This window comes from Vicugna pacos, chromosome 12 (assembly GCF_048564905.1).
Source record: "Vicugna pacos chromosome 12, VicPac4, whole genome shotgun sequence".
NCBI lineage: Eukaryota > Metazoa > Chordata > Mammalia > Artiodactyla > Camelidae > Vicugna > Vicugna pacos.
Window position 1 is genome coordinate 65,277,347 of NC_132998.1, and position 24,836 is coordinate 65,302,182.

Consider the following 24,836-nt stretch of genomic DNA (forward strand, 5'->3'; position numbering starts at 1 on the left):
CCACCGTACCGGCTGTGCCGTGACGTCTCCCGGCAGGTTAACTTGGAATTTCCGGATGACGAGTGAGGTCGAGGTCTTTTCGCGCCGCGTCTGGAGACGTGTGTGTTCGGACTGTCGGCCCGCTTTCCAGCTGGGGTGTTTGTTTGCCTGTCATGGAGTTTTATGTGTTCGTGTGTACTTGGGACACACGTGCTTGGTCGGATGTGGGTTTGCACGCCTTGTCCTCCATCCGTGGCTTGTCTTTCACCCTCTTAGTGGTGTCCTTTGGGAACGGAAAGCTTTAACGTTAGCAACGCCTGCTTTACCAGCTTTTCTCCTCCCTGGACCGTGCTTCCCGCGTCCTGACGGCTCCTCACCACGCGGCAGGGCCCACGGAGTCTCCTCGCTTTCTTCTAGGCGTTTTACGTCGCTGTGTGTGTCTAGACCCCGTTGAGCTGCTTCCGTGAAGCTCAGAAGGTCGGGTCTGGGTCACTTTTGCCCACGTGGATCTGGTATTGGAGCGGCTCCTGTGGGAAGGTGACCCTTCCTCGTGGGGTCGCCTTTGCTTCTTGGCTGGAGACCAGTCGTCTCGAGAGGGTTCAGTCTGTGCTTTGGGGCCTTTGGCCCAAGCAGCACCAGCCGCCCCTCCGAGGCCATGACCCTGCCCGCCCCTTGCGTCCTGCCATCCACAGAGATGCACGTTGAGACGGGAAAGAGGGTTTTCAGTCAGCACCTTGGCCTGGGCCCTGCCGCCCTGGAACCCACAAAGGCAGGCAGCTGGGGGCTGGGCTGCTCTGGACTTCCTGGGCCTCCGCGGCCGGGCCCTCCCAAGGCAGGGTTGTCGGGGCAGGACTGTCGGCACCACTTCCCCGTCTCCCGCCCTGCAGTGGGCTTGTGGCGGGCAGCTGAGGGGCTGGGAGAGGCGGCTATCAGGCACCCTGGGGGTGGTGAAACCGCCTTCGTCCACGGGCCCCTCAGGGCGGGCGGGGCCGGGAGCTGCCCGCAGCCCTGCGCCCTGTGGTGCTGCTGGTGAGGTCACCCTGGAGCCCTAGGACAACCTGGGAAGGAGAGCTCCTCGTGCCAGCCGGGCCCGCAGGTGCCCCTGCCGGAAGAGGAGACACTCGTGAGTGACCAGGCTGCTGACACCCTGCTGGGCACAGGCCCGTGCACCCTGACCCTGCGACTCCTCTGGGCTCCGGGTGTCCGGGGAGCCCCAGGGCATCACACCTGCTGTGCGTGAAGTGGGGCCTGGACGGGCCCCAGGCCTGGAGCTGACTCACCCGAGGTGGGGTTGGGGGCCGGAGCCAGGGAGGCCGAGCCTCGGAGCCTCGGTCTGCCCTTTGCTGCTGACACAGCAGGTGCCAGATTCTCTAACGGGCTCAGCGGGCAGAACGTGCCAGGCTCTTTCTCGCTGAGGGAGGCGGTCACCCCTCTGTGCCCAGTGCCCCCCCAGGCCCCGGCTCTGACCAGCAGTGAGACCCTGGGAGGGGTGGGCTGGGCCCTGCGCGAGCAGCTGCCAGGTTTCCTGGCCTCTCTGGCGAGGGCCAGCGCCACCTGGGTCCCCAGCCTGCAGTGGACACCCCGTCCCTGGTTGCAGAGTGGTGCTGGCCTGCCTTTTATCGACCTTTGCAAAGTCATAAACTGCAGCGTAATTACCCGTGTTTGCGATGCTGTGCCAACAGCGTTCCGGTCCAGCTCGGCCCGGGCCGGGGCCACCGGGACCCGCCAGCCGCGCTCGCCTCATCAACAGACACATTCGTGAGGATAATTGACAGGGAGCCAGCTGGACAGCCAGGGCTTCATCGCGGACGTCTCAGGGCAGAGCTCGCTGCCTCGAGGAGACCAGTGAAAGCGATCTGTCCCTTTACTGTCCCTGCGCTCACGCCTGTGCGTCAGCCGGGAGCTGGGCCCCGGGCCAGCGCCGCATCCTGGCTGAACCTCTGCCGGGAACCAGCGCCCGGGCAGGGGCAGAAAGTGCAGCCTGCTGGGGGGCGGGTTGAGGTCTCGGCTCCTTTGGTTCTTCTACCCGAAACCAGGCATCCAGGCCTGAGGCCCAGCCTGGTTGGAGCCCCGACCTCCCCCCGACAGACCCGGGGGCCGCAGGGCCGCTGCGGGAAGGGCTGGGTAGGACGGGGGCCCTGTGGTGTCTCCTGGGTTTGGGCACACCCCAGGGTCCGGGGCTCACCTTCAGAGCCCAGCCACCCCGCTCCGCTCCCCCAGACGGCTCCCGGAGCCTCGGCCGCTCCTGAAGGTCGGGTGAGCCCAGCCGCTGGACGAGGCCTGAGGTCCTGGCCCCTCCACCAGCCAGGCCGGGCGGCAGGCCGGCCGCCTCGGGTTCCTGGCGGGAGCTGCAGCCCCATAGGCGCGGTTCCCGCGAGGCACCCTGTCCTGACGTGCGTCCTCCTGCGGGCAGGGCTGCCTCCACGCCCTCCCTGCATTTCCAGAAGGGAGCCGGCCTGGAGAGACCTCCTAGGTGGGAGGTAGCCCTCCCGGGCCCAGACGTGGGGTCCCTGTCCCTCCAACGCCCAGGCTTGAGGTCCCAGCAGAACCCAGAGAGGGGGCCATGCGGCTGTGTTGGTGCCCTTCTGTCCCTGCGCTTGCCACCTGGCCGTCTCCCTGTGACCACGTCGGGGCCCCGGGCCATGCGGTCAGACCACGTCCCGCAGATCACAGCCCTGACAGCCTCGGGCCTCACCACCCAGCTCCAGTAAGCAGCGCTCACAGCACGGCAGGTGCACCGCCTGCTGTGCGGGGACGCAGGCAATAGCCCCTCTGCTGGGACCCGAGCCTCTTTCCTGCTCTCGCCTTGAGAGGCCCCGGCGTGTGGCCGAGACATCCCAGAGCTTGTCTGCTGTGACGTGTGGAAGGACAGCAGCCGGTCCCCCCAGTGCAGGGCCTGAGTTCTCTCCAAGGAGCAGACACACGTCCTGCCCCGCAGGGCGGGGGGGCTTCAGGGCCGGCCAGCCACGCTGCCCAGGACGGGGCCTGGGACAGTCTCTTAACCCAAACCATCTTATCACCGGTGATTGACATTCAGCGTGAAGCCTGCGTCCTCTGGTCCCTGCCACAGCCGTGTCTTCTGAGAGGTCATCCCTCGCCCTCGGGGTCCGAGCGGCCAGGGCACAGGGGCTCCCTCTGAGCCGGAGCCCCCGACGTGGCCCAGCCGTGGTCTGGGGGGGAGCAGCCTCCTTGAGCTGCAGGCGGCAGGAGGACCAGCAGGGCCCATTTGTGACCTGTGAGGAGGCTGGGAGATGCTCGGGCCACTCAGCCTCCATCCTCCTCCCACCGCCACCAGCTCTGCCCCGGGCCCGCGCCCCGTCCCTGCCCGCCCAGAGCCACACCTGGAGGCCTCTCCCTTCCGCCCTGCGAGCCGGCCCTGCCCGCCCCGGCCAGCCTCAGTGGCCCTTGGGTGTCAGGCCTGGGGCCACCAGCCAGGACATGTGTGCTGCAGCGGCCGTAGGAGGGAACCGCGCTCTTACCAGTTCAGCACAATACAACACAAACGTCTCCCCCTGCCGTTCTGCAGGGCACAGTGGAGATGGGCCCCTCTGAGCCGAGGTCAAGGTGGAGGCAGGGGGCAGTCCAGGCTGATTGTCCCCTCCTGACGGAGAGGTCCCAAGGCCGCCCGGGTGGAGCGGCTCGGCCCTGCCCTGTAGTCCTCACTCCTCTCTGAGATCCGGGATGTGCTGACATGGGGAGGGGCAGTGTGGCCACCAGCCTTCTCACTGGCCCCCTCGTCCCCTCCCAGTGAGAGGGAGGGGACTGAAAGGTGGGGTGATCCAGCGCACCCCACCGAGTGTCCTGTGGAAGGGGCCCTGTGGACCTGACGGTGAGTAGGCAGGGCTACAGCCCAGGGGGCAGGCACCAGGGAAGGCGGAGGCCAGGGCCAGGGGAGGCAGGTGATGCGGGCAGGTGGCAGGCAGCTCTGTCCCCGTCCAGCCTTCTCCCAGGCAGAGCACAGCCCCGCAGGGTCACTCACAACCTCGGACTGCTCTGCTCACTGCGAGCTGGCCTGGCCCATCTCTAATAACCGTCCCCTCCGCAGACTGAGGGCCCAGCGCCCGCCGCAAGCAGCCGCACGGCCGCGGGAGGCCTCCGGCCTCCCAGGAGTCGCTGCAAAGGGCGCGCCGAGGCCCTCAGGGGCTCCTGAGTCTCTGTCTTGAAGCCGGGTTGGCAGCTGCCTCTGAAACCTCACATCTCAAGGACAAGCACCCCGCCTCCGGGCCCGCCCTGTCCTCCGCGGATTGATGGCAGCGGCAGTGACAGCAGGGGGAGGTCCCCGCCAGCCACGTGGTGGCTTCCGCTCAGGCCACCTGGCGCGTCTGCAGCCCAGCGCGGTCCTGCCGCGGGCCCCCCGGCGGCAGGTGCAGCCTCTGTGAGCCTGGGCCTGGGGCAGGGGGAGCGGCCCGGCCGAGGGCGCAGACGCGGGTTTGGGTGCAAGGGCGCCACGGGGCCACTGAGGGAACTTGGCTGGAGAGGCCTTGATGCCCGAGCCGGGGGCCCCTGGAGGCCCACACCATGGCCGCCATCACAGCCATTACTCTTCGCCTTCCATTGCAGCCCCTCCACCTGGTCTTTCCCGGGTTAAAGAGCCCAGCCTCAGGGAGCCCGTGAGCGGCGCCTCGAAGGGCCTGCTGGGCTGGCGTCTCTGCAGAGGCCTCCATCTGGGCTGGTGCACAGTGGGGCTCTCTCCTCCCTCCCCCTGCTTCCTGGGGCCCTCCCCGTGTGTGCAGCCGTGCAGGTGGCTGCAGGCCAGGCCAGGCAGTGGGCGGGGTCCTCTCATCCGTGGTCCCGCTGGCAGAAGGTTCCAGGGAGTGCCCGGCCATGGGAGGGGGCTGCCCCCTGCTCCTCTTGTCCCAGCTCAGCTGGCTTCGGGGATTGGATAGGATGCCCGGGTTGGGGGGGACGCCGGTGATGGGGCAGGAGCAGCCTGAGAGCGGGTCAGCTGGATTCTGGGAGAGTCCCAAGGGAAGATCTTTGACTTTGCTGGAAGAGCCACGGTGCTACTTCACAGTCATGTTAGAGGGGACAGCAGGAGGGGTGGGCCAGCTTCCAGAGCAGGGCGAGAAGCGGGGAGAAGGCAGGTGCCTCGCTCTGGGCCTGAGGATAGTCTGTCTGCAGATGTCACCTTCCCCCAGTTACCCCAAGTTCAGCCCTTCCCGGCCCTCCCTGGCAGGTCCCCCGTGAAGCACAGCCAGGCAGGGTCGCCGTGGGGGCGCCAGCTGCCTGGTTTCCCAGGACTGCAGGGCTCTCTGCGAGAACCGGGAAGTCCAGGCAAACGGGGGCAAATCCAGGCTCCATCCACATTCCAGCCCCCAGTCCCATCCGTCTCTCCCACCCACGAGCTGTGGGGTAGGGGGCCGGCCAGGTTAAAGGGCAAGTTGACACCCCATGTCGTCACAGCCAGTGGCATGCGGGGCCCAGCACGGCTGGCTCTCGGTCTCCCTTGTGTCCGGGCCCTTTCCTGCTCAGGCACTACCTGGGCTGGGATCTGACCGCTGACCCCCAGCGTGGCCCTTGTCCCTGTGGGCCTCCAGGTCCTCTCCTCCGGGGAGGGGCTGGGCCTGGAGCTCCCAGACCGAATCCTACGGCCCAAATGGTCAGGGCCGGCCCCACAGCTGGGTGGGCCAGGCCATGGCCTCCTCGAGGCCTGAGCCACAGGGCAGCCTGCGCTGGTTGCCTGTGTGAGGCCACAGGAGGGGCCCCTCTGTGAGATGCCAGCTTCACTTAATTTCTTTATCCCCCAGCGCCCCCACGCACAGAGCACCCCTGGCCGGTCCCCACACCCTCCCACGGGGAGTGGACTTGGTGATCGGCCCCGCATGTGTGATGGGCGCTGATGAGGCTGACCTGCCACCCAGGCTGCGGTGCCGGGGCCTCCCAGCACACTCGCTGTCAGTGTCACCCAGACGCCACGGCTGGGGTACCCCACCTGACCTTCAGCGTCCTCGTCTGTGTGTTTTAATTCTTGTGCTACTGTCTGCGTGATTAGGAGTGAAACTGAACATCGGTCGCTTAATCTGGGTGTCCAGCATCCAGACGAGTATTTGCAGGATTTAGTTTCAGTCTGGAAGTGGCAGCTCACATCCTGCTGAAGTCGGGGCGCCAGCACCCCCGGGCAGGAGATGGAGGGCCTGTAGGTGTGTGCTGTGGTGGCCACACTGCGGTGGGTTCCGGCCAGAGCTGTCTTCCCAGGACAACAGGAGAATGGTGCGTGGGGCAAGGTCAGGACACCCCCGTGTATGGCACAGCCTGGCTCGGGGGGGGGGCCGTGGCACCCATCCCCAATGTGAGGGATGTGGTTACTGTCCACCTGGAGTCCCGTGGGCGGCCCTGAGGTGCGTAGCTGGTGGCCACAGGCGAGTGGAGGGAGCTCTTTGCAAACAGGAGCTGCAGGTGCAGTTGGAGCCGACGTGGAGCGTCCAGGGTCCCCCAGCGTCTTCTCTCAACCTCCTTCTAAGCAGGTGGGTGCGGGGGTCCAATCACCATGTCCTGAGCGGGCATGGGGCACGTGCCCCCGTGTGTACTGACAGCCGAGGCGCAGGGCCGGGCGTGGGGCATCTCCCAGGCTCCCCCCCAACTCTGATGCCTCCAGCTTGGGAGCTGCGCCCGCCACCCTCCCCCCGTCTGCCTCCTTCTCTCCTTGTCTCTTGGCCTCGGGCCAAACTGGCGGGTGAGTTTCACCCGTAATAAAAACAGTAATAATAGTCATCTCGTAACTGATGCTCTGAGCCTGAGTCAGGGCAGCAAAGTGCCTTTGCCTGCGCCGGCAGTGGCCTCCCCGCCTCCGTGAGCTCTGCGTCGTCCAGGGCTGTTCCAGGGCTGTGATGACACGCTCCGTGCACCGGAAAGTGAGGTGGGGGAGTGGCCTGCGCCCCGCCCACCACCATCCCTGCCTGCTGAGTGGAGTGTCCGTGACCTCCGCAGAGCCGCCCCCGTCCCCAGGCAAGCCTCCCTCCCTCTTACTGCCAGCGATCTCTCCACCTCTTCTCCTCCCCACTTTGTCAGTAGTGCCTCTTCATCGTGTGACACTTTGAACATGAGCCGAGCGCAGATTCGGGGACCTCCGTCCTGACGATGCCCGTTGGGGTGACTGTGGGCGGAGCGGGGCTGCTGACCCGTGAGCATCCTCAGAGCGCAGTGCGAGGGGCTCCGTGTGCAGAACTGAATTCCCGTAGCACCGTGGGAGGGAGGGGTGTGTTCTCGGGACGTGAGAAGCTGTCCCCACGGTGATTCCCAGTGGCCCAGGCCACGCCCCTCCATGTCCCAGGCAGGTGCCCCGTGTTCCCTGGTCTGTTGCATGGTAACATACAGTCAGCACAGACCCCTAGAAGTCCCCTCACAGGCCGAAGCCTGGTGGCCCTTCAGGGTCTTGGTGCTGAGCCCCTCCGCTCCACACGGTGCCCACCTGGGCTGGGGCTCCTCTGTCACCGGTGGGGCCGGCAGGACTGGAGATTCTCCCTGGTCCTCACTGGCCACCTGACCACTTCTGTGAGGAGCCACCTGCCCCAGCCTCTCCAGAGGGAGGAGTTGCCCTGCCCGTCCCTCTTACAGGGGAGGGGTCTCCCAAGGCCGGGGCACCCCAGGGCCAACCTGAGAGCCCTGCCCGGCAGCCTGAGGGGCGTGAGAGCTGAAGCAGCCAGCTCAGGGCGCGGCAGCCACGGTCCCGTCTGGGCAGGCCGGATGTCGCCCGGGGTCGCAGCAGCAGCAGGCTTGCCGGTGGGACCCGTCCCTCGGGGGAGCGGGGTGGGGAGCGGTTTTGCACCCCGCCTACACCCAGCATCCCAGGGAGCCATGTTAAGGCCAGGCCAGTGGGGAGAGTGACGGGAAGATGGATTAGGTGCCGGACACTGGCTCCAGACCTGGGACCCTCCGTGTGCTCTGGACACACGTGGAAGGGCCGTTGAGGCCTTCTCAAGGACAGTGAACACCACCCACCCCGAGAACAAGGGCTGCTGGTCACCCTGGGGCCGATCCAAGCACATCTACCACGTGGCCCCCCCCGGTCCTCCTGGGCGTGGCCCCCTCACTGGTGTGGCCACACCTGCAGGCCCTGCTGGCCCCCTCGCTGCCCAGGCCGAGACCAACACTCGTGACTGCTCACGGCCACCCTCTCCGCGGGTCTGTCAGTCATTCTGAGCCTGCAGTCTATCATCCACCCTGTCAGACGTCCGCCCTGTCGGATGTCAGTGTCAGCCAGATTGAACGGCGCCTGGGACAGGGTGGGGCTGCACGGAGACCCAGGGCCTCTCCCGCGTGGGAGGCCGCCGGGCACTGGCTGCCCAGAGCCGTCCTGTGCTGCCCCGTCTGTGTGGAGCCGCTGGGCCTGGACCGCGCCTGCCTGAAGCCTGCCCCCCGGTGTGGGACCCGAGCAGTGACCCCTGCGATGAGTTTGCACAACTTCCCTCGGACAACTTCCCAGTCCTCGCGGGCTCAGGGTCTGGGTGGTGGCGCCTTGAGCTGGGGTCCGAGCTGGGGATGTTGAGGGGCTGGTGTCCGGCGTCCAGCCTGGTCTGACTTGGGAATAAATGAAACAACAAAACTTGACTCTCAGGCCAGACGGAGCAGCAGGCGCTGCGCCTGTGAGGACGCGGGCTCCAGCGGCCCCGCCCGCGGCCCGTGGGGTCCCAGGGACCAGGAGGCCCGCAGGGGCGGGACGTGCATCCGGGCGCTGTCTTCCTCAGGCATTTTCGCAGTGTCCCCTCCCTAGGCCCCGGGTCCCCAGTCTTACCCCACCCGGGCATGCGATGTAACCTCTGGTTGCTGTTGGTGTAAAATCTGTAGAAACAGGAGTAATGACAGTGCTGGCCTCACAGGCGGCACAGCCCCCTCTGCCCGAGGCTGGTCCAGCCCAGAGTCCAGCACAGAAGGTGGGGCCAGCACTGGGCTTCTGGCCCCGGGGGCCGTGTAGGTGGTGCCGCCCCTTCCTTCCCCCAGGGCACGTCAGCTGCCTGGTGGAGCTCCCCGCTGTGGCCAGTGGCTACAGAGAGACCTGGACCTCGGCCCCGCCAGTGGTCCCTGGTGCTGGAGCCTGGAACCCCGCCTCCCACCTCCAGGCCGGGCCTGAGCCCTGGCCTCCGGGGCCCTGCTCTGATGGACCCACCAGAGATACCGCTGTTCCCAGGGTGGGTCCCCACCTCCGGCTCAGCGATGAGCAGCGGGGCAGCCAGGGCAGACGCCTTCCCCTGCGTCCCAGCAGCCACGCCCCAGCCCTGCAGGTCACGGGACGGCTGAACCCCAGGCCGGGCAAGGCTGCCTCCCACGTCGATGATCAGGGAGGGGGTGAGAAGTGACGGGCCCGACCTCTCCGGGGTGCATCCTGCTCCCCTGTCCCCAGAGGGCCGCCCTGCAGGCGGTGGGGCAGTGTCCAGGGGCAGTGCTGCTGGCCCCGTGGAATGGCGTCCCCAGGAGTATTAGGGGAAGCAGTGAGGCCGTAGGACTGGGGCTTTGCGTGACCCAGCCCCGCACGCCCTGCCCACGGCCACCCTCTGGGGACAGCCGGCAGGAGGGGCTCGTCCCTCAGGGGACGTGACCATTTCCCTCTCTCTGAATTTCTCTCCGGGCGCCTGGTTCTTGCTAATCGACCACGTTGCTGGCTTTCTGCCATGAAAGCCCCTCAAAGTTTTGTTCCTTTCCACCTTCACGGTGGCTGCCCATCCGCCTCACACCCCTGGGCACATGCGTGTGCACAGCCCAGGGCTCCCACCCCGGGTCCTGCCTGTGGGTCCCGGCCCCCGGGGCTGAGCCGGGGCGCAGCCGCGGGGGGCCCAGCGGCGCCCCCTCCCTGCAGGCGGATGTGGCCGGACGTGTCTGCGCGGACCGTGGGAGCAGGTGTTGCAGAAGGGGTTGTGATTTCTTGGTTGTTTAATTTTGAAGCAGTACTTTTTTTCCTTCTGGTTTTAAAAGTAACGCAAGTTGTTTGTTTAAAAAAAAAAAAACTTGGGGGAAGACGAGAAGAATTGTAAACCCACCATCTGGAGAAAAGGCCGGGCCGGCGTGTTTCGAGGTGGATGGACGGGTCCCTTCTGAAAGCAAGGACAGGTGGAGGTGGGCGTGGGATCTGGGGCCTGGAGGGGCTGCCTGCCTCGGTCCTGTCTGGCTCTGCCCGGGGCCCTGGGGTGGCTGAGAGAACCCCAGACCTCAGGGCCCAGACTCTGCTCTGTGTGGCTCAGGCCGGCCCGGGTTCACCGGCCCCGTCCAGACCGCAGGGGTACCTTGCCCTCCCCCGACCTGGAGCCTCGGCCTGGAGCCACTCAGACCCCTGGCTCTGCCTCCTCCTCCCTGAGTGCTGACCCCCCATGTAAGGACAGGGGAGCTGGTGGCTCTCCTAGTGCAGAGGGACGTCTAGCCTGGCCCTGCTCTTGTCTGGGGGCATCAGGGGGCCAGACACTCTGAGGGGCATTGGCCTCCATCCCCAGAGCGTCCGTCTCCCCAGCTGGAGACAGGGTCACCCCACCTGGACCCGGACCACCGCCCCGCAGGCGTCTCTCTGAGCAGGAGGGGTGTGTGGTGGGTGTGCATCCGTGTGTGCGTCCATGCATGTGTCTGTGAGACACAGAGAAAGCAGAGATGAGACAAGAGAAAAGGAGGGTGGGGAGAGGAGAGGGGGAGCCCAGCCTTTAGAAGCTTTCTGGCTGCCTCCCTCTCTCACAGCCCTGTGTCAACGCTGGGAGGAGGAGGAGCCCGTGTCCAGAGAGAACCTGGAGTGGTGGGAGCCTGGCCCCACCCCAGACCTCCCCTCGCTCCTCCCGGGCCCGGGTCCCAGCTCCACGCCTAGCGCACCTCTGTCCCACGTGCACTCCGGGCGTTAACCTGCGGTGCGGTGCCATCCCAGGCCTTGGGTCCACCAGTGTCCTCTCTGCCCAGGGTGTGACATGCAGCACCTGCTGGGGCCGCAGTGGGCCGGCCCTGCTGCCTGAGCTCACCCTCACCTGGGGGTGAAGGGCGGGCATGGTGGGGCCTGGGGAGGGTCTTCCCAGGGTCCAGGCTTGGCAGCCCAGCGGGACGGCTCACCCACAGGGTCCAGGCTGCCTACAGGCTAGGTGGATGGGGTCAGCCCTGTGGCCCAGATACCCATCGTCAGGGTGCCGCTGGCCTGGTCAGGGGACACCCGGGGCTGAGATGCCAGGCAGTGAGACCTTCACAACAAGCTAGAAATCTGAGCAGCACAGAGAGATGCCTAAGTGCAGGGGGAGGCCTGCCTGGAGCTGGCTCCGAGAGGGGTCCCAGAGCATCACGGGCAGTGTCCGTGAAAGTGGCTGGTGTGGTCAGCGGGCCCAGGGCCCGCCAGCAGCCTGTCCTCCCGCTGCTGCCCCACCCTTGGATGCAGATCAAGTGAGATACTGTGGGTTCCCTGCCGGCTGGGTGGGCCTGGGAGGCCCAGGTTGCGGGCAGACGGACAGGAGGGACCAGCCCCTTGAAGGAGAGGTCCGCTGCATCCATGGAGTCCCATGAGTTCAGAGCAGGTGATCACGTTCTAAGTGCTTTTAGAACCCGGGAACCACCCGCTGTTGAATGCACAGCCCGAGGTCAGCGGTCGGCCCCGGGGCCAGAGCAGGCGGAGCCAGGTGGAAGCCCAGACGCTGCTCAGACCAGCTGCGTCTTCTTCTTGAGACAGAGCGTCCTCAGGGTGGGGGGGGGCACCCACTTGATACCTGACCCCACGTCCTGCTGTGCGGGCTACGGGAGCACCCAGCCTGTGGTGTGAGAGCGGCCACCAAGTGTCTGAGGACGCCGCCCCTTTGGAGTCCGCCCAGGGGCCTCGGGTTTCTCTGCGCCTCTATTTTGGGCCCATGTGCTGATGCATTGCCGCCCTACCCCCGTGCCCTTGCCCTTCACCCTGGCCGCTGGCTTCCAGGAGTCCTGGCCCTGCCCGCCTGGGCGTCAGGGCCTGCTCTTCACCTGCGTTGTCACGGGCGTGGGGTGCCTGCCCTGTGGCAGCGCCGTGCGGCCCAAGGCGGGGGCGGAGGCAGGCAGGGTGGGCGTGCTTGTCTGTAAGCTCCTCCAGGGCTTGGAGACAGCTCCTGAGACCCAGCTCAGCCGGGGAGGTGGTCACAGAGCAGGGACTGCGTGAAGGCCTGGGGTGAAGGCCCAGGAGGGGATCCCAGGCTGCGGAAAGCCAACCCAAAACTAGGAATGGACGGGGTGGAGGGTGAGGGCTGAAGACCCTGGAGGAGGGACGGCCGGGGCAGCCGTGGGGTCGCTGGTGTGGACGGACAGGCGGACAGGGACTGGGCTGGGCAGTCCGGCTGAGTCCCAGACGTCTTGTCAGCTGGGAATAAATGAGTGAACCAGGGCCACGTGGTCTCCCGAGGGCGCGCAGAGCCGGGCGGGCAGCGCCCGGGGGTCCCAGTGCCGGCTGCTCCCCGCCGGGCTTTCCCACGCTCTCAGGGGCCGGTTTCCTTCCTCCAGGTCAGCAGCGTCCCTGAGGGAGCTGTCCAGGGCCTAACCGCGCTGCCTGTGAAAGCGGCCTTATTCGGAGACGGGTCTTGGCCGCTGTGGTCACGTTGAGAGGTCACTGGGGGGCCCTGATCCAGTTTGACCAGTGGCCTTGTGAGAAGTGGGGAGACACTAGAGGAGGCCTTGTGACGACGGGGGCAGAGGTGGGACGGAGGTGGCTGCCAGCGAGAAACGCGGCCAGCGGAGCCCGGGAGGGGCAGGAGTCCCGCCCACGTCCCCCAGACAGAACCTCGGTTTTAGACCGGCAGCCTCCCGGCCATGGGTGAAAAGTCCTGGGGTTCAGGGCCCCTAGCCTGTGGTCCCTCTTTATGGCAGCCCCAGGGCACTGACTGTCCGAGGATCTGCTCTTGGGCGTGGCCCATGGGGTGGGTCTAGAATCGTGACTCCTGGGGGTCGAGGTGTCAGGCTGACAGCCACTGCTGGTGGGGCTGCCTGGGTGAGGGGTCCACCGGGTGGAGGGCCCTCTCAGTCCCCTGCAGCGGCCCTGCCCGGCCACCCCCTTACAGACGAGGGCCCAGGGGTGCGGCGTGCCTGGGGCAGGGCTTCCCGCAGCTGGGGCGCGGAGGCCCGGACGCTGGTCAGTTAATGCAGCAGGTGCAGCCCCGTGGCTGGCTGGTTGCCTCACTGGTTAGCGGCCAGGGCTCAGGGCCCCAGGAGATGGACCTCTGCCGGACACTGACGTCCGCTAGAGGGGTCTGGGGCCAGGGCGGGTGGCAGTGAGGGCCGAGGATAGCAGAGCGTCCCCACGTCAACCTGCAGAGCTTGAAGCAGCGGCCGGAAGGAGCGCACGCAGCTGCCTGACGGCACATGGCGGTCGGACCAGCCCACGGACCTCCGCGTCCCATTGTCCCATAGCCGGCCCGGGCCGCTCAGGCGCCTGGTCGCCCGTAATCACCCTCTTGTCGCCAGAGGGGCCACTCAGTGTCCCCGACACTCCCCGCCTGCTGTGTCTGCTTTTCACTCATTTGCTTACACGTCTGTGTAGCTCTGCCCCATTCTCAGCGCGGCGTATAATTTTGCGTGTAATTAGCTAGTGTGGGCTGCAGTCTGCAGCGGAAGGCTTCCGGGAGGCTGCGCTGGGGCGCTGGCCCTGGGGCGGGCTCTGCTCAGTAAGGGGGGGTCCCAGTGGCTGGGGGAGGAGGTGCCCGGGGCCCCCTGCTGCCCCCCATCCTTCCTCCTACACCTGTGTGGTTCCCCTCGCGTGACGTTCACGACCGGCTCTGAGGCTGGGTTGCGGTACGGTGCGCGGCTCCCTCCAAGCCCTGGGCCGGGCATGCCCAGTACCCATCACAGACACCCCCATGCCCTTGGGTCGGGTCACGCTCAGACACAGCTTCCCCGGGGTCGAGGCAGTGTGGGCAACTCTGCGCTGATGGAGCCAGGGTGGCAACTCCACGCTTTTTGTCCAAAGCTGGGGACCTGGAAACCATGTAGGTGACAGAAGGGCAGGGCGGTCCTGTGTAGTGAGCTTCCTGGAGGACCCGGGGGGGCTGCCTGGAGGAGGGGGCCAGAGGGGCCAGCAGCGGTGTGGATGAGGAAGGCCGCCCAGGGCTGAAGAAACGGCTGCCGGGAAGCCCGAGGGAGCTGGCTGCTGGCTCTTCCTCTGCAGGGTGGGCGCTGCCACCCTCCTCCCCTGCACTTGGGGCCCCGCTCCCGTGTGCCCCTCCCGGTCCTTCCCTGGTTCTGAACTGCAGCGTGCACCCCAGTCCTGTCTCCTGCCTCCCCCGCGTTGGGGTGGGAGCAGTATGGGGCCGTCTCCCCAAGCCGGATCAGGGAGGGACCCTCCGGGGCCGGGTGCCGTCTGCTCTCCACACTGTGGTCCCAGGCCCGACGCGGAAGGAGGGCTGCATGCAGTGGGTGCTTACTGTTTGCTGAGGGAATGAAAGTGAGGCCGAGTGAGCGGGCCCTCCCTCTGTGTGATTCTGCAGAGGGGGCTAGCCGGCCGAGGGGCCGCCCGCGGTCCCCAGGAGCTCCGTGGCACCTGCGCTCACAGCCCGCGGACGAAGCGGGTGGCTCCAGCCGGGCTCGGGGAGGACCTCCAGCCTCCCTGGGGCAAGTGGCCAGGCTTCCATGTCAGCGCCGTCCGTCTGCTGCTGGGGCTGCCTCCACCGTCGGTGTCAGGGCTCGGGGCTCCTTGGCGAGGCCGGCTGCGTTTTCCCTCTGCCAGGACGCTGGCCCCGTCGCGCCGCAGAGCAGCGGGTGCTCTCCCGGGATCTGGGAGACACTTAGGGGATGAGGAAGCCGCTGACCTCGGAGTCTTCACTTGCGAATGAAGCCTGCCCAGTCTGCACGCTCGGCCGGTCCAGAGAGTGACCGAGGCCCGGGGCCTGGACGCCCTCAGTCCTGTGACCCCGGGGGCCGGCATCGGGAGCGGGGCAGTGTCCACGTGGGGCAGCAGGAGGGAGGGGCCGTCGGGTGCAGCTGAGTGTACATGTCTGCATGGAACACGTGTACGGTGTGAGGGTCTCCGTGTGCCTGCATGTGTGTGTGAGGGTCTCCACCTGCATCTGTGCCTCTTGGCCTTGGCGTGTTCACACCTGAGTCCGCCCTGTGAACGTGGGTGAGGTGTGCTCCGTGTCCATCTGCCAGGCGCTTGTGTGTCTGCACCATCTATGTAGCTGTGTGTGTGTGTGTGTGTGTGTGCAACTCATGTGCATATGTGTGCACGTGTGTGCGCCAGCCTGTGGCAGACGGGAGGGGGATAGGAGACCCTGGACGGCCTGGTGTGGAGGTGGCCTGGCTCCCCACCGCTCCCAGTTCTGGGCCTCCGTGGGATTGTCCCCGGCAGGTTGGCGGCCCGCACAGCCCCCAGCAGTCTGGGGAGCGGATCGGGGCTGGGCTCCCCGCCTCCAGGCCGGCCGGGGCGGAAGATTCAGGCATAGCCCGGTTCCCCATCGCCCTGCTCTGTGCAGCCCCGGTTCCTGACGCGTGACCGGGGCCCTGTGTCCGTGACTCAGCCCTTCATTTCTGGGTGGGACTGAGACCGAGCGACATTTAATTCCCCGTCCACTCAGGCAGGGCCGGGGAAGCCAGGCCACGCAAACGCAGAGGTTGCTGGCCCGACCCGGCGCGCAGGCTTTTACAGGGTGTGTTCTGACAGCATCACCGGAGGGGATCCCACTGCCCCTCTGGGAACAGTCTCGTTGCGGGGTGCGCCGGGTGGGCACCAGCTGCGGGGCTGGGATGGCCGCCAGCTCGTCTCCAGGGCGCGTCCACTCAGCCATGTCTGTGCCTCTGTTGCAGGTCAGCTGGCCGCCGGCACCTGTGAGATCGTGACCCTGGACCGGGACAGCAGCCAGCCACGGAGGACGATCGCCCGGCAGACGGCTCGCTGCGCGTGCAGGAAGGGGCAGATCGCAGGCACCACGAGGGCCCGGCCCGCCTGCGTGGACGGTGAGCGTCAGGGCGAGCAGCCCCTCAGGGGCCGTGGGGGGGGTCTGTGCACCCAGTACACCCCCCGGGGACATCTGCCACGGCCTGCTGGTCTGTGGGGGCCCCCAGGCAGTGTTGACGGGTGCACTTGTGGGCTGTGTGTGTCGCGTCCAGAGCGCTGTGGGCAGAGGGGACAGAGGGGACAGAGGTCGTGCCACCTGCGAGACCCCCAGGTGTGCACAGGGTTTCTAAGGTACTAGCGCGGCCTGGTCTCCTTGCCCTCATGCCTGGCAGGTGTCAGGTGCCCCAGGCCCCGGGCTTGGTGGCAACAGGTCCCCTGCGGGCTCCCAGGACAGCCGAGGCACCCGTGAGGTGGGCTGGTGGTGCCCTCCTGCATGGCCACCAGGGGCCGAGCCGTCTGGGGAGCGAGGCACGTTGCTAGCGCCCTTGCTGGGTCAGCGCTCAGGCGCCTCGCGGGGGCAGCGCCTTTGGGAAGCATCTTCAGAAAGAGGATCACACGTGGCGCCTAGAAGAGGAAAGGAGCCCCTGCAGCTCCCGTCAGGGCGCCTGGCGCGGGTCTGTCCCTGGTCGGGGAGGAGACAGCGCGAGGCCCCGTGGGAGAGCGGGGCGCTGCCCAGCCAGGGCCCAGGCGGTCCAGCAGGAGACCCGGGCACCACGTGGTGGGCGCAGGGTGGCCCCACAGGAGTCTGGGGGCAGCACCGGCCAGGGGTGGGGCCGACGGGCGAGTGTGGGAGGGCCCAGGCAGTGGTGGGCGTTGGAGCCAGGCCAGAGCTCTGCCCAGCCTTGGGACTAGAGCAAGGGGAAGACACCTCTCTTCTGGGCGGCCTGGGGGGCTCCTGTGGGCCTGGCCAGCAGCAGCTGCCTGTGTCGGTCCAGGTTCTTTGGGATGGATGGCCCCAGGCCAGGTGTGCGAGGCCTTGGTTCTGCAGGGGACTGGGAGCGACATGGTTACTGCCGTGCCGGTGGCCAGGTCTAAGGGATCAGCCATCCATCCCGCAGGGACAGCAGGCATGCATGGGGTCACCCAGAGCTGGATTTGAGCCCTGGGTCTTCTGCTCAACCCCCCCCCCTCAGCCTCTGGGTGGGCTCTGGGGCTCTGGCTGTCTGCTTCCAACCTGCTGCCCCCTCCACTTTGACCTGAGACCTGGGGAGCACCATCTTGCCACCTGCGGGCTGTGCTGCTGACGGTCACCAGAGAGGTGACGGGCGTGCTGAGCACAGGGCTGGGGCGTGGGGAGCTCCCGGCCACTCCAGCTGGGAGAGTCGCCAGTGCCGGGGACGGGGCTGCATCGGGTGTCAGGACAGTGTCGTCCCTGTAGGGGAGCTAGGCGGGCCCCAGTGCAGCCCCCAAAGTGAGAAAGTCCCCCAAGAGAGGAATCAGCTGAGTCACGAGGCCCCTTGGGGACGGGGCTGATTGTCCAGGGACCCCCGTCAGTGTCTCCTGTGAGCCTCTCCTCAGATGGTCCGGGGACGTGGCCAGGGCTGTGGATTTGCCTGGAGCCCAGGGCCTGGAGTGCTGGCCCCACAGGGCCTCCAGCAGGAAAGGGGAAGTGTGGGCTGAGGGGCCCGGGGCTCCCAGCTGGAGGGAGCAGGTGGCGGCCTCACCAGTCCAAGCCCAGACGCCCTGGGCACCCCTGAGCTGAGCTGGCCATGGGCAATCCCGGGGTGCCCAGAAGTACCCTGGAGGCCCTCGGGGCCCTGGGACCACCCAGCCACCCCCAGGCCCCGCCCCAGAGGCCCTGTGCCACCTGCCTTGTGTTGCCGGCCTGGGCTGGTCTCTGGGAATGTCAGGGCACCAGGGAGACTGTGGGGAGGACCAGGGCCAGTGGAAGGACGGTGAGGCCGCTGGTGCCTTTTGAGGGCCTGGAAGAAGCAGGAGCTCGTGCTGCAGCCGGTTTTGTCTCTAAGGACCCGCTGTCTGTCCTTGTTGAAAGCACCTGTCCGTGGGCGTCCCGTAGACGGCGTGGGATGGGACAGCTGGGTGTGCAGCTGCCCTGAGGCTGCTGCCCCGACCCTGCAACTCCATTCTGCCCATTGGGTCCCGGGTGGACTCGGGCCAGGGGGCGCGGCGCCTTGACCCCCAGTGAGCTGAGTTAGGGTTAGCATTAGGGTCACTGCATCCCCGTCTGCAGCTCCTGTAACTGGGAGCCTTCTGGGCTGATGCCAACAGATTCTTCCAGGACGGGGAGGGAGGGAGGTGAGGGGCACGGGCGCAGCCGGGAGCCTTCCCCTCTGCTCGTTAGCTCTGCCGGCCTGCGGGGGAGTCAGTCAGAACCGATTACTAATTGAACCTGGGCTGCTCTTCCGAAACCGTGTTCTCACCCCTCTCCCGTGAGCCTCCCCGCGCCTCAGGGGCCGGGTCCCCGAGACCCAAATTAAGACCCTGCTGTTTTCAGGGGAGGCCACACAGATCAGTGAGCTGGCCCTTTTTTGCACAGTGGGCATCTCCAGGCTGCCATCTAATTTAATTTTTGCTTTTCTATTTTCTTGCTCTGTGTGCATAATAAGTTTCCCTGCATGTGACTGGTGTCTGCAAAAGAGAAAACTTGTGCCACTTTGGGTTGCTTGGAATTTGGCGTGAGCAGGGTTCAAGGCAGGATGGTTTATCCTGACCCTACCGTGTTCAGGAAAAATGGAAGCTTGAAATACTAGATCACAGCTGTGCCTGTTCACATATTTATTCATCTCTTTATTAACTTACCCTTCGTTCATTTACCCACTCATCTGTTCATTGATTCAGATAAGGTGTACGCTCATGGTGGAGGAGACCTGTGACACTGTAATGTACCCAGAACAGGTGGTGCTGTGGGGCTGGGGTCCAGATGGTGGGACAGGGACTCTGGGACCTCAAAGTACAGCCATCTCTTCCTGCCCAGGATCTTGGAAAAGCTGCATCGACAAGGGAGCATTTGAGCAGGGTATTGAGGGATGAAGAGGAGCTCACCAGGAAAGCATCTCTTCATGGAAGAAGGGGGCTGGTGGTGAGAGGAGGAACTCCGGGCCATGTTACGGAGCCTGAAGCCTTTCCGGCTGAACCGCTCCCCAGCTTGTACGCAGGTGGCCTAGTTCACCTGCAGAGAGTCGTTCCAACTCACAGAACCATCAGGGAAAGAGCGTCTCAAAGAAGCCCCAGCCCCATCTCTGCAAGGCTTCGTGTCCTCACACACAGATACAGGAACAGTGCTTCACCTGGCCATGCACAGCCGGTTACTGCCCGGCGGGCTGGACGAAGCCTTCGGCACCGGCACTGGCTGCTCTTTAAGGCTCTGAGCATCGCTCTCCACCCGCAGAATCGCGGGTGGCCCCGATGCCTCCATGAGGACTGCAGCCCGGCCCCGAGCCTCGCCCGCCCGTACGCAGCCGGAAGTCATCCGCCTGCAGCGCTCGCTCTCTGGCAGCAGCCTCTCTCTGTAAAGGCAGGACCTTCCTCCCGCCTGCTGGGTTCTCGGGAACCTCTTTGGAAAGAAATCAGTCAAGAAAGCAGCCTGGTGCCCAGGGCGGGCGCAGGCAGTCGGGAGAGGGGAGGGTGGTTTCCGGGGCAGCACTGCCCTGGCCCCGGGGGTTGGCGAGAGCAGGAGCCTCAGGCCAGGCCCCGCAGCTTCCCCGAGATCCTTGCAGGGGACAGTGCAGGCCAATGTCCCAGCTCTACACAGGACCAGTGTCTGGGCTGGCACAGCCCGGACAGGGTCCCCTCTGTGCGTGGCCTCCAGGCTCCCTGAAGACCCTGCCGGGACCCCCCGGCTGATGCAGTTGCCCCGTGGCCCCTGCTGGGAGCCCACCTGTCTCCTAGGCCGCCGTGCCCTTGTGTTCCTGAGCAGGGAATAAGTGCGCCTACGTCGCGTGCCTGCACAGTCAGCACTCAGAACGTGCCTTCCCCTCCTGGGGGGCCTGGGACGCAGACGGGGCCCCGGGCGTGGGGTGGACGGCATGGCTCCAGGCCTCGTGTGTGTCCCCAGCTTTACCCTTGACATCCACCGGCTGGGGTCACAACCGGACATGCTCGCACTCTCCTTAGAGTGCGAGGACATGCAGAGGCCCCTCTCAACAACTGGAAAACAAACTTTCAGAAAGTGTTCAAGCCGAAGGCTGCTTTCCGTTGGATCCAGCTGACCCTGGAAGGCGCCTCCGTTCCGCACCGGCCCCGCCGCAGCGCCCGGGCAGTGGGGCCCGCGGCCCGGGCAGCACCGTCAGCGGCATCCGTCGTGGTCCGGGGAGGGGCCGGGAGGCCGGGGCGTGGTTCTGCTGCTCAGAAGCAGAAGCAGAAGGAAGCAAACCTGAGGCACTTGGACGCTGGGGGAGCTCAGAGGGAGAGCAGGGGCCGGGCGTGCGGGGACTTCCCGGGGCGGGGGAGGAGCCGGGGCCGCCCCGGACCCGCAGTGCCGCTCACTCCTCCGTCAGGGGCCTGGCTGCTTTCAGCTCTGGGCTCGCAGCCTCACCAGTGGAGGGCCCTACAGGGCAGCAGGGAGAAGCGGGCCCAGCAGGGTCACCCCACTTCTCCCCGCGGCCGCTGCAGGAGCGCTGAGGGTGCAAAGACAGAGGCGTGAGGTGCGACGAGGGGCCATCATGGGCAGCACAGACCTGAGGCCCGAACCCGGCAGATGCGGCAGCAAAAATCTGGGAAGGCTTCCTGCAGGAGCTGAGCACCGTGTCCCAGGGAGGCGGCCACGCCCACTGCCTTGCTCTGGGGCCCTGGTTGTGCCTGAGCCCCCGGGGGTCCTTCAGCAGCAGGTGTGAAGGAGGGGCCGCCTGCGTCCCTGCCCAGCGCTGTCTAGACCCCGGCCTGCCCTGAGCGGAGGCAGCCTCTGAAGGGGGCAGGATGCGGAGGGGACGGCAGGTCTCAGGCTTCGGGGAGAAAAGCTTTCCGTGTCTCGATACTTAGAAAAGTGAGCATAAGTATTGTGTGTACTTAGAAACGTGTGTGCGCACTTCGTGCAGGTCGGCTAAGCTCTCCGAGCGGCGGGCAGAGAGGCCGCAGAAGGTGTGAGCCACGGCCCAGCCTGCCTGGCCTCCTGCACCTGGTCACCTGCTCCCTGGAGTCTGCAGCCCTGCCCCCGCGGCGTCCCGAGCAGGCTCGCGCTGCCTTCTGAGCCACGTGTTAAATTTTCAGAAATTTTGTGAGCCAACTGCTATAAGCAGCCATTATTAAAAAGTGAGTTATATAAAAATTATACTTTATTATATCAGAAAGATATTCACCTTAAGACTCTATTAAAAGAACAAGCTAAACCCAAATCAAGTAGAATGAAGAGAAAAATAAAAATCAGGATTGAAGGAAGAAGTAAAACAGAGAATATTAAAAAGTGGAAATCAGTTAAGCCACAGCTTAATTATTTGAAAGATAAAATATCGCAACTTGATTTTTAACTAGACCGATCAGAGAAAAGGCTCAGCTGACTAAGTCAGACCTCAAAGGGAGGGCCGCCCCTTATGTTTACCACCCTTCGCGGCAGCACAGAGGGTTGAAAGGAACACTGTGAGCAATCGCGTGTCAGCACATTGTGGAAATTTGGAAGAAATGGACATGTTCCCAGAAACACACAAATTGACTCAAGAAGTAATGGGAATACTCAGTAGACCCAAGACAAGTAAAGACAATGAGTTAGAAATCAGACGGTTACACTGGCGAAGTCTGCCAAATTCAACGGAGAATTAATACCAATTCCTCTCCAAGTCTTCAAAAACAAAACATACATGTAAGAGGAAACAGTCCTTCCCGCACTCCACGAGGCTAGGATTACTCTGACACCAGAAGTATCGGGAAAAGGCGCCACAGGGAACCTCCAGACCTTATGAGCATCGATGCAAAAATCTTCAACAAAATATTGGCGAACTGCCTCTGGTAGCAAATGGAAGACTTCCACGTCATGGCCGAGCAGGGTTCATCTCGGGGTGCGAGGCCGGCTCCACCTAAAGCGACCAGCAGATGCAGTGTATTAACAGAAGAAGGAGCAGTAATCACGTGCTCATGTCAATAGTTGCCGAAAAAGCATTTAACAAAATCCAATCTCCTTTCACAATAAAAACACTCAGCACACTGGAAACAAGTGAGTCCTGCTCAACGTGGGAAAGGCGGGCAGCGCCCTCCTCGGGGAGGATTGGACGCTTGGGCCCAGACCAGGAACAAGACAGGGGTGTCTGCTCACCACTCCTGCTCAGCTGCCCCGGGGACGCTGGCCCAGTCACTGGGGCGAGAGCAGGAAATAAGTCTCCCGGCTCAGGAAGGAAGGCGTGGAGTTACTCATTCTCATACGACGTGATCTTTTGCAGAGAGAATCTGCAGGAGTGGGCGCACACACTGAGAAGTGGTAACGGAGTGTGGCGGGGTTACGGGGTACAGACCGGTGTACGCAGTTCAGTGGGATTTCTCCACCGTGGTGGCGAGTGGTCTGAAAATGATCTCCGGAAACAATTCCGTTTGCAGCTGCTGCAGGAAGGACGAAATACTTTTTTTAGACAAAGTTCACCAAAGAAGTCCCAGCCTCGTGCATCAGAAGCTAGGAAACAGGAGGCTGATAACGGTGCCCCCCTCATCTCACACATTTTAGCCAGCGTCTGAGAGCAGTCAGCACACAGAGGAGGAAGCTCTTGGAAGCGTCCTGGGGGACGTCCTCTCCGGGAGCCGGGAGCCGCTGCGCCCCCGCAGGAGGAGGGCCTCGTTCTCTGTGTTGCTCCACTAGCAGGACACTTGTGACAGTATCCGGCGGGGTGCGGGGGGTCTGCACCGGCCACCAGACAGGCCTACGAGCCTCCGCATCCTGCCCCACCTCTGTAGCTCAGGGACGTGGACGATGCTCGCCGCGGGGGGGTCCTCGAAACCCTCGTACACGGGGCGCAGCCCAGGGTCCGCCAGGGAGTTCCCAGGCTCCCCACCCTGAGGCTGCTGATGGCTCTGTCGTCGGGAAGGAGGCCGAGGGGGCGCTCCACGCCGGAGTCCCTGACTCTGGGTGGCGTTCATGTGTGGACGCTTTTCAACACCCCCAAAGGCCAGCTGCGGCTGTCATGGAGGTGACAGGGAAGTGTAAACGGCTCCTGGAGGCCAGCCTGCACGCGCCCTCGCTGTCCCCAGGCCCTTGCTGGAGGCTTCAAGTGAGCCGCTGGTTTTATTTTCACGAGCGCTGGTTGAGGGGAGTGCTGTGACCCATCGCCCCCCTTTGATGGGACCTCACGATCCTTCTTGTTGTCTGAAATTTCAAACTCCGTTAAATAGTGTGAAGACAAACAAATCAAAGCCAGGGAGATTCTGGAGAAAACACTTTTACTTTGATCTTGGAAGACGTTTGATTGGGGACATGGGGTGCTGGGGACTGTGCCTGTCCCGTGTCCTAGTGGACAGAGGGGCACTGGTCTTGGGCCTTTTAGGGCTCTCAGTGCCCAGACAGCCTTCCAGGGTGGGGCTGAGGAGCTGGGGCAGTGGGGGGAGGCAGGAGCTGACCCTGTGGTCAGTTCTGCAGGCCAGCAGGCCAAGGACTGATTCCATCTACTGGGAGCCCGGGTGGTGTCTGATGGACTTCTAGAAGGATCTCCACCCTGCTCTCCGGACAGTAAATGCAGGGCAGTGGACCAGCGCTGGGAGATGTCAGGCCAGTGATGGAAGCAATGCTGACAGTAGACGGGCGACTCAGGAGGCCAGGTGGTGGGATTCAGCCTGATCACCGTTCCCCCGCCCTCCACCCCCGGCAGGTGTGACTCACCTGCCGGCCTGTGAGCAGGTGCCCAGCGGGGACCTGGAGGCAAGTGGGGGTGGGCGCACAGCTGGACGGTGTGAGCAGACATGAGGTCCGCAGGGAGAGAGGAGGCAGCTCGGGACCCGGACAGGGCTGGGTGCCAGGTGGCCGGGCTCCAGGTCGTGACTGCTGCTCAGAGCCTGAACGGGGCGGGGGGGGAGGCGTGCCCAGCAGGGCTGAGATGTCAGCCCCTCGTTCTTGTTCTCTGAGGCCACGTGTCAGGGAAGGAGGGCGGCCCCCACGGCAGGGAGCCGGTCTCCCTCTAACTGCTCAGACACCTGCAGAGCTCGGCAGAGCCTGCCTGCCCGACGGGAGAGGCCGGCTGTTGGGGCCGGGGAGTCGGAGGGGCCTCCTGGGACGTGGGGCCCTTGGGGTTCAGGGAGCCCGGCGAGGCTGGCTCTCAGGGTCAACCTGAAGGACCCGGCCTGGCCTTCGCTGCCTTTTGTTTGGCTTCATTTGTCATCATTTTCCGTGTCCTTGGTCCACAGTCCAGCTGATTTAATGCAAATTGTAACGGGGGAAGGTGCAGTGTTCACGTCCTGAGTCCGCACCTTCGTGAACAGGGTGCCACGCCTGATGGTCAGAGTCTCGGGCCCCGTGCCGGAGTCCTTGCAGGGCCTGGGCCCAGCTGCCCCCGTGACCTTGAGCATCACCTCCAGCCTGAGCACCGGGAGCGGCTGGGAACCCGGTGCACGGGCCAGCGTCTCCAGTGACCCGCGGCACCGCCTCCTGGCGGCAGCAAGCATCGTTGCAGGCGTACTTTTTTTTTCTTTATACTTTTGTTTTAAATTTTTAATTGAAGTGTAACTGATTTACAGTGTTCGTTTCAGGTGTACAGCAAAGCAATTCAGTTATACAGACACATGCATACGTGTTTTTTCTTTTCGGGTTCTTTTCCACGATAGGTTGTTACAAGAATTTGAACATAACTCCCTGGTGCTTCAGCAGGACCTTGCTGTTGATCTGTTTTCTACGCAGTAGCGCGTGTCTGTCAGTCCCCGGCCCCTGACCTCTCCCTCTCTGCCCTTTCCCCCTTCGTCATCATGGTTTGTTTTCTGCCTGTGAGTCCATTTGGGGTTTGTAAATAGAATTTGTATCACTTTTCGGTTCTACACGTAAGTGATGTTGTATCATATTAGTCTTTCTCTCTGACTTACTTCACTCAGTTGGTCATCTCCAGGCCCATCCATGTTGCTGCAAGGGGCACTGTTTCATTCTTCTCGTGGCTGGGTGGCATTCTGTCGTGTGTGTGTGTGTGTGTAGACACACCGCAGCTTCTTT

At 64.6% G+C, this 24,836-nt stretch overlaps 1 protein-coding gene across 4 annotated transcripts in view; it reads left to right on the forward strand.

The window, feature by feature from the left end:
* The window catches only part of TAFA5 (TAFA chemokine like family member 5), a 164,429-nt gene that overhangs the window by 97,764 nt on the left and 41,829 nt on the right, over positions 1-24,836 (forward strand). For all 4 annotated transcript variants that reach the window (XR_012078945.1, XM_072973961.1, XM_072973959.1 and 1 more), the window contains exon 2: positions 15,682-15,831. Coding sequence is in view for 3 of the 4 variants with exons in the window: in XM_072973961.1 (XP_072830062.1) it covers positions 15,682-15,831 (150 nt within the window). In the remaining variant the exon portion in view is untranslated. The remainder of the gene's footprint in view (positions 1-15,681; positions 15,832-24,836) is intronic.